Here is a 15723-nt window from a genome sequence, read left to right as displayed (position 1 = left end):
AAATGAGTGATACAGTAAAGGTTTAACATGTGATATACTGACCTTTTTCACATCCTTCAAAAGTTAAAACATTTAATTGATTAATTATCCTGCTGATATGGAAATTGTTTTGTGTCATGTCAGTAATTCAGCTTTGTGAAATAATGTTTGCAAAAATAAAGCTGATAAGAGGTTATGTTGCACATTCAGTTCAGTCCTAAACTGGAACCACCACAGCAGGGACATGAGGCCTACATCATGACTACTGCAACACAACATGAGTCAGTTTGCAGGTTAGCGGCTGGATATGTTTAACTACAAAGAGGAAGTCAGTATTTTCAATGTACTGTGTGTTTACTGGATTTAGCAGGAACTGACCCAACACTGTTGTCCTTCTACTACATTACTTTGAACAAACTACCTAAATGGAATCACAAATACATCCGTTTGTATTTCTCAGATTGATCTGGTCTAAAATGATAACGTACAAACAACACTAATACTGACCGTGTTTGAAATCTGCAAATGTTACAATGTTTGTAGACAACAACTGGAATTAACATTGAGCAGCCTGTACTGTATGTTGAGAGTGTCTAAAGATAATCACAGATACACTAATCACCAATAAAACATTCTGATTGTTCATATTCAAGCTAATGATGAAAATGCTGTAAATGATTTCAATCGACCCTTTCTAAGTCTGTTTAAGTCTAAGTGTTGCCACTTTCTGCTTGGTGCTCCAATAACAGTTGAGCAAACTTCTTGCAACTTTCTCCTTTTTTTGTAAAAACAACATATGGGGTCAAAACTTGGCTGCATGCTGAATCACATCCTGTTTAGTTTTTCCTATGTATGTAGATTCGGATTTTTTTAAACAACTGGGACATAGTACTTCATCATAACTTGGCACCATCCATCCATCACAGCCTGTAGCAAATTTGGAATGGCAGCTCAGTCGATGTTACGTAATTTCCACTGTGCAGAGAATTGTGGATGAGAATAACCAGAAAATCACACTGGCTTCCATACTGCAGAATCTGACTAGATGCAGTAGGATATCCTGGTATTTTTGGCATACTGCATTTGACATACTATGTATACGGACATACTTTTTCTGGCATACTAAATATGGTATGGTAGTATGGGTAGTGGAACACACAGCCTAAGTTAGCTAATGTGACCAAAAGACTAGCTAATTAGCAAGCGAGGTTCTGTGCTGCCTTCGCACAGCCCCTAGAGAACATCACGACCTGGATGAGTGCCAATCTTAACAGACATAACTGGGTATTGATTGATTGTATTGATTGTAACATTAGCAAACTTAATGTGAATAGCCTATATGTTGTTTTTTACAGGTCCTCCAGCAACTTTTGGTTTTCCTTTTTTTTAACAGTTGATCCTAACATGTAGCTTATCTATGCACAGGAAACAGGAAAGGAGAGAGTTGACCGAGGTACCAAGTTTACTCAGCTACCACTGGAGCAGAGAGTAATAGAGATGGGACTTATGAAGGGTTAATTCAGTCATGTAAAGCTATTAATTTGAATATGTGTTCTGCTTTAAAAAAAAAAAAAATTGCTGAAGATATTGTATCAAAAAGTGCAACTAATATCAACGTAGAAAGAAACTAAGAAACTTAAACACTGTTTTCCATTCATGTGTGTTTTTCTGTCCACGTAAACAGAACCAAATAATGATTCTTTGTAATCCCTGTTCTGTATAAATGTTGCCACATATTCGAAAACAGTACAATTTCTTTTTTCCTATATGTTCAACATTAAACAATAATGCATGTGTATCTGTGGATATGTGTGTGGTTTTGCATATGAATATGCAGAGTAGTGTGGAAGCATATTGCTGCCACAGCCCAAAAAAAAAAAAAAAGAAAAAAAGAAAAACTGACCAGTATCAAATTACAATGTGAAAGGCTTATTGTTATAACAAGATGTTTTTCCTATTATAACAAGATATTTTGACATTATTACAACATACAAAATTATCATGTTATAACAAGAAACTTTTCTTGTTATAATATACTAGTTATCTTGTTATAACATAAAACATTTCAAATTGTGCTGTAATAACATTGTTATAACAAAAAAATTCTAGTTACAACAATATATTATTTATCTTGTTATAACAAAACATGTCATATTATAACGTGATAAGTTATATAAGGGATAATAGCACCCCTTTATCGTGATTCAAGACTCCTCTGGTTCGTGTTAGGTTCCTGCATCACCCTGTCAGGGGTTTATTTTGCAATAATGACCTGCTCACTGTACATTATCCTGCTTATTACATGGTTACTTACCAAATAAAATCTATTATTTGACAAAAGATATTATTTTTTTAAATTTGGATTTAAACACGATTTTATTGCTCCTCTAGAGTCTATGACCAGAACTGTATCCATAGCAACAGTCTGTTCTTCATAGCAACAGTACCAACAGTTTGCTATAAAGAAATAACTAACCTTAGAATGCTGTAATTGACCAATCAGAAGTCAGCAAGACTTCAACAAAGCCATGTAATAAAGTGTTATAATGTGTCCTTTATAAACATATAAGTAAAAGTAAAAAAAAAAAAAAGTAAGAATGTGAAAATATCTAATAATAAAATAACATTTCCATGTTTTAACATGATACTGATCTGTTTTTCTTTTTCTGGCACGCTGTCACAGAGAAGAGCTTTCAATGAGTACATAAAAGTATTTAAGCACCAAAAAATTTTCCATCTGAGAAAAAAAAAATTACAAAGACCAAAACACACCAATAAAAGTCATCTGATAACAAAGAATTAACCTTTTGTGAGAACCGGAAGAAAGAACACACAGAGAATGAAAATAACTGACAGCATTATAAACCATTTCGTATTGCTGAATAAAAATGAATAATTTCCCAAAAAAGAATGGCCGTGTATACATTTGATTCAAATTTCATACTTTAGTCTGTTAGTCCTTCAGTCCAAATGACTCATATTGATTCAAAAATATCAAACAAACAAACAACACACATTTAAGTCAGCAGCAAAAACTTACACCGTTGTCCAGAGAAACTGGCAACATCAATTAAACATGTCTTCATCAGTGATTAAAAGATAATGATCTGTCAAAAAAGCATCAGTTGCACTGAAAATCATTAAGGAAATAATTTGATTGGCAATCACTTGTCAAGGCGCCTGAAACACTGGTTCATCATGAATACTGTGAATGGTTCCTTCAGATCTGGCCTTGAAATTTCACTATCTAACCATGGCAATGCACAGGAATGCAAAATGTAACTGGACAAAAATATGTAAGAATATAACAAAACACACAAGTCACCACTGCCACAAGTGTAAGCCATAAAAAGGCAGACTTACTGACTTTCGGAGTGGCTTGTTCAAATGGAAAGGCTATTAAAGACCGCTTATTGCAGGTGAAAAAGATGAATCTACTGTCGTTTGAGGTTTCAATGAGGGACCACAAGTCATACAAACTGTCAGGATGCTAAACAACACTGTGCCTCGTCACAATCATGCATTTAATTAGTGAAAACCTTCCACGAAAGAGCCGTACAAGAGACTGTCGCAACATATTCAGTGAATCTGTGCAGTAAATCCTTCTTTATGTGCCAGTGACGTCAGTGACTCCCAAATAACTTCACCAGCCACGAGTGTCCTCTCTTCTCAGGTGAATGTGGAGATGCAGTGTTCTCTGTCGCCCCCTCCTGGACAGTTTCCATAACGGAGGATCTGAGTGTTCAGTGTGACACTGAGGCGTTAGACGGCTCGCTCTGCTTCATAAAGGCCAATCTGCCCCCCTTGTGCTCTCTGCCTGTCCTTTCTCCACCAGGCCCCTTCAGGGCTGAGAGAGACGCTTGCGTTTGAGCTTCTGTCTTGCCATTTCCTCCTTTTCAGAGAACAGAGAGAGGAGAAGAGAGTACTGACCCACATTTCTCCATCTGCCACAGCCAGGAGATCTGTCCATCAATCCTGGGTGAGTGCACACACTGTCATATCCACACAGCGTTCATGATTACAATCAGGCAGCAAGTCAGACTTTGTTAGTAAGGCACTCCCAACACAGTCACCTGGACTGTCCTTCAACGTAAAGAGTCCTACTGCCAGTTCAGTTTCTTCTCTTCAAAACTATAGCTGCATTCACAACAACACTGGATCTCTAGGGTTTAAAAAAGTTTCCATAATACTGTAGATTCAAAACGTCCTTGTTAAAAAAATCTCAATATATTATATAAAACGTTTTATGAAAAAAGGGAGAAAAAGGGAGTGGGTTGTTGCTGTAGTATTCCAATATATACCATATCAATATGTACAGATTCCATGCTGCTGGTTAGTCATCACTGCAAAAGAAGAACAGTAGGGATTAATTATTAGTCGCATGTCAAATTAAAATCCAAACACAAACCCCTAAAATGATCAATAAATACTCATGCTTTACAATTACAAGCTCACACACCGTAACATACTTACAAAATGCCCCTGTATTAAATCAGAGTCAAGCAACGAAATTAATGCTGACAGTCCACGAGTGATAATCTCAGAGTATGCTTTGATTACAGATAGTGTTAGCTTTCTACCATCGCCACTTAATTAGTTAACAATAGGCTGTTTTTTTTTAATATGTTGGACTTCATGACACTCACCTTGTGCCAGCAGCCTGGTATGGGCAGCCCATCCTGTCCCTGCAGAGAGAGAACAACAGTAGAGGGTTAACAAGACAGAAAATGTTGTGTGATGCTCAAACACACCTCACACTTCTGCATCCTGGTGATTTAAATATCAGCGGCAACTGTAATAATGTCTAAGGTATTCAGTTTTAGAACATCAGCAGATTGATGTATACATTTAAAAATATATTTTGCCTTTTATGCCTTAAATGGATAAACAGCTGATGATGCGTCAGGAAAGAGGGAGAGAGACCGGTGGAGTGGCAGCAAAGGGCTGCAGGCGGCCGCAGAGGAGCCACAGCTTCAGCACGTTCTCTATCAACTGAGCTACCGAGCCACCACCTGCAGATTCATATTTAACGGACAGATAAAAGAGAGGGGTATCGATCCTCTCATCTAACTCTACACCAGAGAGCCAAGCCTTTCTTTTTTTTGTGTGTTAAGTCAAACTATTTATTTATGGTGGCAATCAGTTGTTCTCTATTGCGGTATGAGAATAGATATCGTCTTAGATTTTGGATATTGCTAGGACATGGCATAAGTATTGTCTTTTCATGGTTTTAAAAGTTGCGTGACAGTAAGGTTATGTGATTTTTTTAAACTTTCCAGACTATTCTAGTTGATGATTATCCATCATTATCTGTTTTCTTTTCTTTTCTGGTATTTTGCCGATTAGAATGATGTTACATTTCTGCATCCTCCGTTTCTGTATTTCACTAATTAAAACTGTGGGGTGGAAATCTTGTATGTCCAAAACCACTGCCTTTAAGGAAAAGGAAAAGAAAAAAAAAATAACCAAAGCAGACAGCTTTCTGCTAGAAAGGCTTTCTGGTAGAAAACCCTGGAGGCTAACTTCTCCCTTGTACAATGTATAGGACTTTATTCAAGATGGAGGCGGGGTGGAGCTATGATGGTTTACAGTTTAAAGGCCCTGTGGAGTTACAAAGTTTAGTTACAAGTTCCTTTTAATACTGTGCATTGGTTAGGTATATGTAATGTAAAGGGTGACTAATATCATTCATGAAAAAAATAAATAATAAGGACAGGCAAGGTTTACATCTGACACCAATGGGTAAATATTGCTAGTGAAAACTGACCTAAAGAAGACCTATGTGAATGTATGAGTTATTTACAAAGAGCACAGGCATAACAGAGTTTGAAAGATGAAAAAGACACAAAACAATGTGTTTGAAAAGAAAAAAGCAACAGTAGAGGCATGACTAGTGATGCAAGAGGAGGAAGAAGGAAGCAGAGATACTGTACCACAGGACAGGGGGCCTCTGGGCCTGAAGGAGGAAGAGGTGGAGGGGAGGAAAGCCCAGCCTCCTCAGACAGACCTTTAGTCTCATCACAGCCCTGTCAGCGAGAGCCAGTTACACATTTACAGGAATGAGGAAGAAACTCAGAGGAAAACAGAGAGAATGGCAGAAACAGTGAAGAAAGCAGGGCAATACAGTACATCTAAGAGGTGAGAGGAAAGTGAGAGTGAGTAATGTGTGTGTGTGTGTGTGTGTGTGTGTGTGTGTGTGTGTCTGTTTGTGTGTGTGTGTAGGTGACATACCACAGGACAAGGCTGGTCCAGGCCTGGAGGACCCTGCTCTCCCTTCTGGCCCTTTAGACCTCTCTTTCCCACTGCTCCCCTGTCACCCTGGACATGAGAAGGACATCAGACACTCACACACACGCTCATAAATGATCATATGATATTACTGCATCAAGACAAAAGTGTTTGTGTCATTAAGAGCGACTACATCTCTAGAAATGTCAAATGTAGTTCCCAACCTCTTTCCTAAAGGGACCCCTCTCCTATCATTGAGAAAACTGACGACCCCTGACTAAATGATGCATTTTTATGGATATTTCATTACAGTCAGTTCATAAAAATAAGAAAAACTGATAAACTGTACAGTTACCCCCAATAGTGAACACAGTAGCTATAGGAAGTTTGTCTAAAACAAGTGATTTGTATGAATTTAGTACAGATAATTTCCTGTGAATATTTTTTTTTTTACAATCATATAAGCTCTTTTTTGGCAGTGTTTTCCCCCTGGTTGGGAACCAATGAAACACATCATGGTGTTGCCATTAAGTGATGTGTTATTGTGCACAGACAAGAAATACCGAACAAGATGCAGTAATAATGAGAAACTATATAATTTGTCATATTTTGGTAAAGATAAATATTTCTTTCTGCGTCCTGTACTAACCTTCTCTCCTCTCTCCCCTCGGTCACCTTTCTCTCCCATCAGACCTGGGAAACCCTGGACATACGAGCACAAACAGGTCAGAAAGCAGCTCACTCACTGGATACAGATTAACGTTCAGCTGGAAAAGATCATATTAAAAACTTCCTTGAGAAACTCACATCTAGTCCAGGCTCCCCTGGTCGGCCCTGCGAACACACATTCACACATATAAATCACAGTGTATATTTTATTCAGCATCCACACAATCAAAAAAAGAGAGATTCAGTAAAGATATTTATGCAGGTGGTTGGGTGCTTACTTTTTCTCCCTTTGCACCTGGAAGACCCACTAACCCCGTAGACCCTGGTGTACCCGGGAGGCCGGCTAATCCCTGCAGTTACAGTACATCACCATCACTGTCACATGTCCAGGTACATCATGTCTTATTGTGATATCTATGGGTCAGCGTTACTTACTTGAGGTCCAGGAGCACCAGAGTCTCCCTTCTCTCCCTTCATCCCATATCCGGGCTCACCCTGCATTAAAACACAGGAACACTGAGCACCAAACAACACGTCACCACCTCCACCACATACACTGTATATACACATGGTCTTACAGTCTTACCTTAGGACCAGGCATGCCATGCAGCCCCTGAAAAACAGTGTGTACTGTCAGTGTTAAAGCTGCAGGTGCAAACAAACAACAGACTTTTGTTCAGTAGTTTCTACCTGGATTTGGATCCTGGGTCCTTATTTATAAAACAGACAGCCAGTTTACGCAATTTACACAGAAATCATTTTTTAATAAAACCTTACTTTGATGTAGAAATGATCTTATCTCTATGCAAACTGTAGACTTGATGCAGGTTCTTTTCCTGGTTATGTAGGGGTATTTACCGCTAAGGATGCAAACGAGCTGAAGCCTATAGTTAACTTTGCATTAGCTTTGTGAGCAATGTGTTATGCCTTACATGATTGGCTTTGTCTGTGAACCCACTATTTAGTGCACAGAACAATACATGTTACCTGACTTCAATCTTCTATAACATCATCGTCATCTTGTTTTTCTCTCTTGGTCCATGGCTATTCCTGACTAAACCCTCATTTTTCTGCATTATATGATGAGAAATCCCTGCTTGTAAGGCAGATGCCATCAATTTTGAGTTAATTTAAGATTTATAGAACACAAATGAGCTTCTTTAGAACCTGCATGAACAAGTTTTTTTATGCTCTGTATCTTTTATGAAATTAATGTAAGCACACTGTCAGGAATTATCTTAAGCTAAAATATAAATTTAACAATATTTTTGTAAATGAGGCCTGTGATGTCTGTTGTGAAATACTCACCATGGATCCAGGGGATCCGGGAACCCCTGGTGGGCCAGGTGGACCAGGTGGGCCTGGCTGGGAAATCATCTGAACCTGAGGACCGTTGAAATGTCAGGAGTGAAACAGGAGCAGGGAGCTCATTGTGGATAAACTGAACTTATGTCATACATGCAGATAATTGACTGGTTAAAGGACCATACCAGTGTTTTTGCACATTTTGGTTCTGCAACCATAAATCATGTACATTTTAGATCAATCATGTCATAAGCTTTTCGACAGCATGTCAAAGAGATGTTTAATCTTTTCTACAGAACAGCTATTAGTTTCCATTCATTTGTATCATTTGTATTATCCTTGTGTCATGTAGGTTATGATCACATTGACTTCAAAAGTCTGTATTACCTCATAATAATAGCCAAAGGTATAATTTGTAACATTTGCACATTAAAATGATAAAAACCTGACAAATGTCAGCAGGTTATTGGAATGTGGTCGGCACATGCCACCTCAGTCTGCTGCCCTTATATGGATTTTTCTGGGGCACATGCATGTACTAATCGCAAATTTCCTGTCAAATTTCCATCAACATACTCAGGTGGAAAAGAAGAGACATGGCTGTCACCACACATTTCATGAAGCCCACGTAGGATTTTCTTATTTTCCTCTTATTGCGTTGTACAAATAAAAGAGAAAAAAAGAAAACATTTCTGCATTAAGCCCACTGAGGACAACAACTCCCATCATCCCATACTACTTTACAATATACTCAGTCTTATTCTGTTATTGTTTTGATTGAGAGACCCTGAGCTGCAGAAATTATATTTAATGTAGTCTTGATGTGATGTTGATGCGATATGCAAATCAATAGAAACCTATGGCTGCCAGAAGGATAATGAAATAATACAAAGGCTGAACCTTGCACAGTTACTGGTATTGTCCTTTAAGCTGTTGTTGCTTCTGTGTCTGCACTGATCTACACACATGTATAAGTGACTGATGTATGGATTTTGTGTGATGAACTCTCTGTGTGTGTGTGTGTGTTACACTAACCAGGTTGTCATCCATTCTGCAGTCGCCTTTCTCTCCTTTCTGTCCATCCATACCCTGAACAAACAACAAAGAGTAACATGAACTGCCAGCTGTTTTTTTTTACTTTTCACTTTTTGTGTATCAGATAAACATTTTTACTGCTGCTACTTACAGCAGGCCCAGAGAGCCCCATCTCTCCCTTCTCTCCTCTCTCACCAGGTGGTCCTGTCTCACCCACGTCACCTTTAGGTCCCTGGAGGCAAACAATGGAGAAGGTGCCAAATTCAGCATTAGAAGGTGAATAAAACTGAGCTCTCAAACCACTATATCTATCATTAAAAAGCATAAACGGTGGTATGACATAGGCCTGTCACAAAAAATACATTATTGACTTATCAAACAGTATATGGACATGACTTGTCAACAATTTTTGTTGACCTCTATGGTGTCTGTTATGATTAAATTTGTCCTTTACATAAGAATGTCACTGAAATTTTAGGTAACATGATGAAAAAAAAAACAGCAGGGTTTTCCCAACCACTATAAGACTTATGTGCAGGGTTCTAATTATTATTTTATAAATGTTTTATTTATTTTGAATATTTTAATTTTTTTCACATTCCAATTCCAACTCCTGAATTTTCTCAACAATTACAAGGTTACTGTGTTAAAAAATTGCAACAACAACAACAACAACAATAATAATAATAATAATAATAATAATAATAATAATTATAATAATAATTATAATAATAATTATAATAATAATTATAATAATAATAATAATATAACATTCAACAAAAAAATTAATCATGACAGGCCTAGTATGAGCCATTTAATCACTCTGCATAATTTCTGCCTCTTCACAACCGTACCTTCTCCCCATCGATACCTGCTGGTCCAGGTAAACCGAGCTCACCCTGGAAGAAAACAAAGAGAGGAAAGATTCATTCAGTGAATATAACTAGCTTTAACAAACTCAGGCTTTAACACAAAATCTGCTTTAACTTAACTCCATAACTAATTGATGACAGTACATTAGTAGGACGACAGAGTCCCTTACCTTTTCCCCTGGAGAGCCTGGGGGTCCAGGTGGTCCAGGTGGGCCCTGGAGAAAGACAAACAGAAAGACAGAATTTGAACAAACGATACATATACCAAGAAAATTATATGATGTGTCTAATTTTACACTGAAATCTTGCACTGCAGTTACTAATTTTGGCCAGTTGGGGGCAGTGGAAACAAAGTGTTAACAGCACTGACACATCATCACCTTTTGAGTTGATATGATGAACTTGTTAGCAAACACACAGAGACAAAACAACCATTCCTTTAAAGTCATGTTTGTGTCCATCTGATAAATGGGTGTCCAGTATTTACTCTGGGAAATATCATTGGCTTGATCTGCTAAATCTTTTACTGTCTTCACCAGCTGGTTGCTGACCTGTCTGTCTGGTGATGGTGGTGTTGAGCAGGTAATGTAACCCCAAGTTTGGAGAAGCAGAGAGGGGCATAAGCATGGAGGCTAAGCAGTCTACTGCTGTGGACAGGTTGAGCAACAAAAGGTATTTTAGCCACCTAAAAAAGGCCTACTTAAAAAATCTATGTTAGATTACTGACAAGCAACCCCTTCAGTATGAGCCTCTTAATATTGCTCTCTCCAAACCAACCAAAGAGAACACAGGAGTTGCTGGTCTACCACTGCCTCGATCAGTTAGTTAGTTTGTAACCAAAGTAACACAATAAGACAGACAAATGGACAATGGAGTGTGGTCGGTTTGAAAAGACCAATATATGGCTTAAGTGGTTTCCCATCAGAAGGCTGTCTGACGGCAAGGTTAAGTGGTGAAAATATTTTAAATATAGTACTCACTGATTTTTTTTTTTTTTGACCCTGTTCACAGCAGCTTAGCTTCCAACACCAGTACCCCTGCCTGCTTCTCCAAGCTGGGGGTGTGCTGATCGCCATCTACTGTAGCTAATACACTGATCATTGATAAGTACCTCAGACAACTCCACTGCAGATAATCTGAACTGTCCCTTTAAACAGCACAGACGCAGGTTTGAAAGTTAAAAACAAAGACCTGAAAATTGCTGGAAAACTCTGCGGAACTACAATGATCATTCTCCATGGATTTATCATTCTTACACAAGAAATGATGTGATCCATTGTCAATATAAAAATGCTGATTATAGGCGGTTAAATTGCATTTGTCGTTTCATTCACTCACATATGGTATAATATAGCAGTTTACTGTTTATCACAGTGGTGGAAAAAGTGGGAACTCACAGAGTTCCATCATAAGGCTTGAACACGAGCCAACACAAAACTATACACAAACCAAGGCTGACAGATTTCACAACGCACGCCTGACAGTAAACAAAGCTGATGACTTATTTTGCTCACTCTGTTTGCTGATCACAACCAACTTGAAGCAATTTTATCTTACAAAGATTGTAAAAGATTGCAGAGTGCGGTTTGTGCTGCACAATAGCCTGGCATCATTTTTCATTCTCAATGAGGCTGTGGCACAAAAGGAGGAGAAATAAAACATTCCTGTGATTTTATGACATTGGATGAAGAATACCATATTCATCCCATGCTGTCGTGTATGCTGGTTGACTGACAGCCCCTTAAATCACATCCACAATGTTACACTTGTTACTTCTCCCTCTGAAGTCCTTGGACATATGTAAGTCATTAAAAAAGGAACTCCCAGAGGTGTACATGCCGATTCCCTCCTTTTTTCAATGTCTAACTTTTTGACGGGCTCACATTTAAGCCATGGGAACAAATAGATGTTTACAAACATCTATTTGATCTCTGATATTCCATCATTGGAAAGTGAAGGCTACTCATGCAAATAATTACACAAAATAACGAAAAATGAACGATGGCAGCAAACAACAACAGACCGAAAGAATTTCAGCATCGTTCAAAACAAAATTCATCACCACCTAAACTTTCACCACAAATTAAACCAATGCAGCTTTTCACACAAACAAGGAATGAATGGATCATAACACAAGCTGGGTGGCCAACGAGCACAACCCGCTCCGTGGATATAATTCTAGCTGAGACCTCGTGTGATTTGGTACCAACTGCTCCACGTTGGCAAGAGGCTTCTGATAAGATCTCATGTCTTCACCGACTCCTTTGTAACTGTCTCATGCTGCTGTCCATGGCGTTGCATGCAGGAAGCCATTTCAGATCAGGTCTGAGGGGACATAGTGGTTTTTAATCAAATACACACTCCACTGCAGAGATAGCCATCTGTTATTAGCATGTAGCACGGTACATGGGAGAATCAAAGGGTCTCGCGTATGAAGAAGAGGATGTGAAACTGAGACTGTGGCGACCATTCCCATCCTTTCAAATGCATTCCCCCTGTGCACTCACTGAGTTATGTGAAACAAATACAAAGAAACACCATGCGGCCCTATAGCAAGTTACAGCCGCGTATCTTGTGAGTCATAAAGGATACAAAGCATGAAAACACACTCAGATCAATGTAACAAAGGCTGTTGATTTTTCTGCATGATTAAGCATGCTTCTTTAGGCGACATGTTATCTGATAGAACAGCACAGCTGCACTATATTTGCTGGGGCTGTGTGTTTTATCCCAAATGGATACACGGGAGAGACTGGTACATTCAGCAAGACTCTTTAGATGTGGCCTCCAGAGAGACATCCAATACATCTGAAGTATGTAGCTGTGGGTAGAGGAGGGCATCAACAAACACGCACGAATCTACTGGCTGAAGCAGGTGTGGATACATACAGGGTGTGTGTGCTTATGCGCGTGAGTGAGCGTATGTATTATCATATGTGTTAGTTACTGATCACTCCACCAAAACCATGCAGAAACAACAGCAGATTACCGAAACACTGATGGTGTTGATAGCCTGTCAAGAAGAAATGGCGACATGTTCAGTTTTTGCGGTTTGTGAAAAGAAAATATTCAGATGTGTTTCTTGCCACAATGTGATTTCTGGATTTGTTTAAGTTGTTCCTGATGCCTAACTTGAGATTCGGTTCTACATGCTCAATGGAATATATGATGCAACCATAAAGTTGACCTCACATACACAAATACAATGGGCCTCGTGTGTGAATGCCGTCATATTTTTCTCTTGTGTACAGAGCAGTAAGAGGAAAATAAGAAAATGCTACGTGGGATTCATGAAAATTGTGCTGACAGTCAGTCAGTTCTTACCCACCCTACCCTGAGTATGCTGATGAATAGAAACGCCACAATAAATCCATATAAGTGCAGCAGACTTAAGTGCAGCAGGTGCAGCCATATGAAAGTACTGAAAAATGCTACAAAAGTTTTTAAATATTTTGGACACACAATTTAAGATCAAATCTATTTGTATGAATGATTTATGATTTAGTAATATAACTCAAAGCCAGAATCAGTGTTTTTACCACTATTTTTTTGTCACTCCGCCCCTACAGTGTCAAGTGTGTGTCTGATGGAGAACACAACTCTTCAAAGACAACACAGCATAGCTTACCAACTGATATATCACACTATATACCATATAGACTATCTTTAAGAATTTTAAAATATAATTGACAGATGTCAGGACATAAATGCAATGATCTGTCGATTTTCACAAATCAAGTCTGGGTAGTCTAACAATGGCAGAGCTGTCAGTACTAAATAATACTTAAATTAAAAAATATAATCTTGATTTTAAAATCAAATGTCAAGTTAAATTGTGGATTTGTAGAAACACAACACTCTGACTATTCAGACTGGTGAAAAGTGGAACAGCTGCAGCTGCTTGAGCCAGTTTGCTTCTTGCGTCATTGTATTTTTTCAAAATTTTCCACTATATGAACACAGTCACTCACTTAAATTCATTCAACTGCCTTCTTGAAAAGAAGAAGAAAGCAATATTCGTGCATATTCAAAACCCAGTTTATATCCAAGTATTTAACAATATTTCAAAGTAGGTGTGTTTCTCCTTTTGACCAGACATGTGGGATTTTCCTTTGTGCATGCATCTCACCCCAGTCTTGCAAACTGCTGGCTGTTGGCTTTCCTTAAATAGAAAATGCTACATTTCGAATAAAGCCTAATTCAGAATATCCAAATGGAATATGCTGTTTACCTGCATCAAAGTCAGAATACTGTCATATTCTGAATAATAGCAGAAAATTGATGTGTGTGTAAATACAGTCACTGACCCTTTAATCTGACTCACCTGGAAAGCATCTAGAAGCTTCCCATTGAAGTCAATGATGTCTGAGGAGCCTGGGGTGCCTTTTTCACCAGGATAACCCTGAAACAGAGATGGAAAAAATGAATGAGAGATACATAGACAACTGATAGTCAAAAGATAATCATAATGCAAGTGTTTCATATTAGAGCGACTGCTTTTAAAGGGTTAAAATGAAATACCATGGATCCCTGTGGTCCTTGCTCTCCCATTTCCCCTTTGTCTCCCTGTGTGATGTACAGAGATTTCATATTATGATAGAACTCTGTCAGACAATTGATATTTGATCTTTTTAGTGTAGAAAAATCATATGAGTAAGAAAGATGCATGTAAAAGTCTCTCACCTTCAATCCTGGGAGTCCGTCCATGCCTCTCTCTCCTTTTTCTCCCATACCTGGCTCGCCCTGTTTCAATAAACAAACAATAAACATCGGAGGTGAATGCATGAAAAGACAGAACTATTAAAATAATCAGCATGTAAGATATGATAACTGAGGAATGGAGCTCATCTGTACCTTGGCTCCCGGAGGGCCCTGTGGTCCTGGATAGCCGGACTCACCGTCTTCTCCCTGTCAGTTCATGACAGTCAGTAAAGGTCACAAGCACAAACTTTTGGGAACACGTGTTACTTTTGTAGCAGACGGCTGGATTTGACCAGTAAGTTTAAGTGTTTGAGAAAAACAATAAATAAGACAATTAAATTGACTTGAGGTCAGTAATCTATTAATCATCTTACCGGCTTCCCAGGCAATCCTTGTGGCCCCTGGGGCAGAAATATATTTGATTAGTGTAATTATCCAGAGAGAAATAAATCATCACTACAGACTAAAAGCAGGACTTCATGAACAACAATCAGATTGTTTGAGGTGTAAACTGGTATCAAACCACACTCACCTCGACGCCATCTCGACCTGGAAAACCCTGAGGACAGCAGAGGAGAAACTTAGTCACCGTCTAAACATCAGTCAGATCTCATCAAAGGGTTAAACTGCTTTAACCACTAGATGTCAGTGTTCAACAAGGCATGAACAGTCCAGAACCTTGAATTTGCCAGGCACTTAATTCAGGGACTGATGACAAAGGAACAACCAGATTCAGTCCACACAAGATCTGAGAAGCTGGATCATAAAACATCTGGACTGATGTCTCTGTACTGGCTTCACGCTCAAGAGCTGATTTCAAAATCCTCTAAACGGACTATCCCTCCCTCATATATCTCCACTCGTATTTCTCCATATACTCTATCACAGCCTTTGATTCCAGTAACATCACTATTCCTCTTAAAAATTTATTTCA

The 15723-nt window shown here is 38.6% G+C and overlaps 1 protein-coding gene across 1 annotated transcript in view; it reads right to left on the bottom strand.

Annotated features, from left to right (window-relative positions):
• Positions 1-1569: 1569 nt before the first annotated feature.
• Positions 1570-15723, bottom strand: part of col23a1a (collagen type XXIII alpha 1 chain a) — a 174110-nt gene continuing 159956 nt past the window's right edge. Inside the window, exons 12-32 of the mRNA XM_084719305.1 lie at positions 15322-15348; positions 15164-15190; positions 14943-14996; positions 14772-14831; positions 14610-14654; positions 14413-14490; positions 13078-13101; positions 10259-10303; positions 10071-10115; positions 9368-9448; positions 9217-9270; positions 8185-8259; positions 7463-7489; positions 7312-7371; positions 7155-7226; positions 7015-7041; positions 6857-6910; positions 6211-6297; positions 5913-6005; positions 4626-4664; positions 1570-3871 (exon numbers count right to left, since the gene is read on the bottom strand). Of these exons, the coding sequence (XP_084575431.1) occupies positions 3821-3871; positions 4626-4664; positions 5913-6005; positions 6211-6297; positions 6857-6910; positions 7015-7041; positions 7155-7226; positions 7312-7371; positions 7463-7489; positions 8185-8259; positions 9217-9270; positions 9368-9448; positions 10071-10115; positions 10259-10303; positions 13078-13101; positions 14413-14490; positions 14610-14654; positions 14772-14831; positions 14943-14996; positions 15164-15190; positions 15322-15348 (1125 nt within the window). The 3' untranslated portion in view covers positions 1570-3820. The remainder of the gene's footprint in view (positions 3872-4625; positions 4665-5912; positions 6006-6210; positions 6298-6856; positions 6911-7014; positions 7042-7154; positions 7227-7311; positions 7372-7462; positions 7490-8184; positions 8260-9216; positions 9271-9367; positions 9449-10070; positions 10116-10258; positions 10304-13077; positions 13102-14412; positions 14491-14609; positions 14655-14771; positions 14832-14942; positions 14997-15163; positions 15191-15321; positions 15349-15723) is intronic.

Source organism: Lutjanus erythropterus, chromosome 5, assembly GCF_056507025.1.
Source record: "Lutjanus erythropterus isolate fLutEry1 chromosome 5, fLutEry1.hap2, whole genome shotgun sequence".
Taxonomy (NCBI): domain Eukaryota; kingdom Metazoa; phylum Chordata; class Actinopteri; order Lutjaniformes; family Lutjanidae; genus Lutjanus; species Lutjanus erythropterus.
Note: the sequence above shows the minus strand (reverse complement) of the source record. Positions and strands in the feature narration are given on the sequence as shown.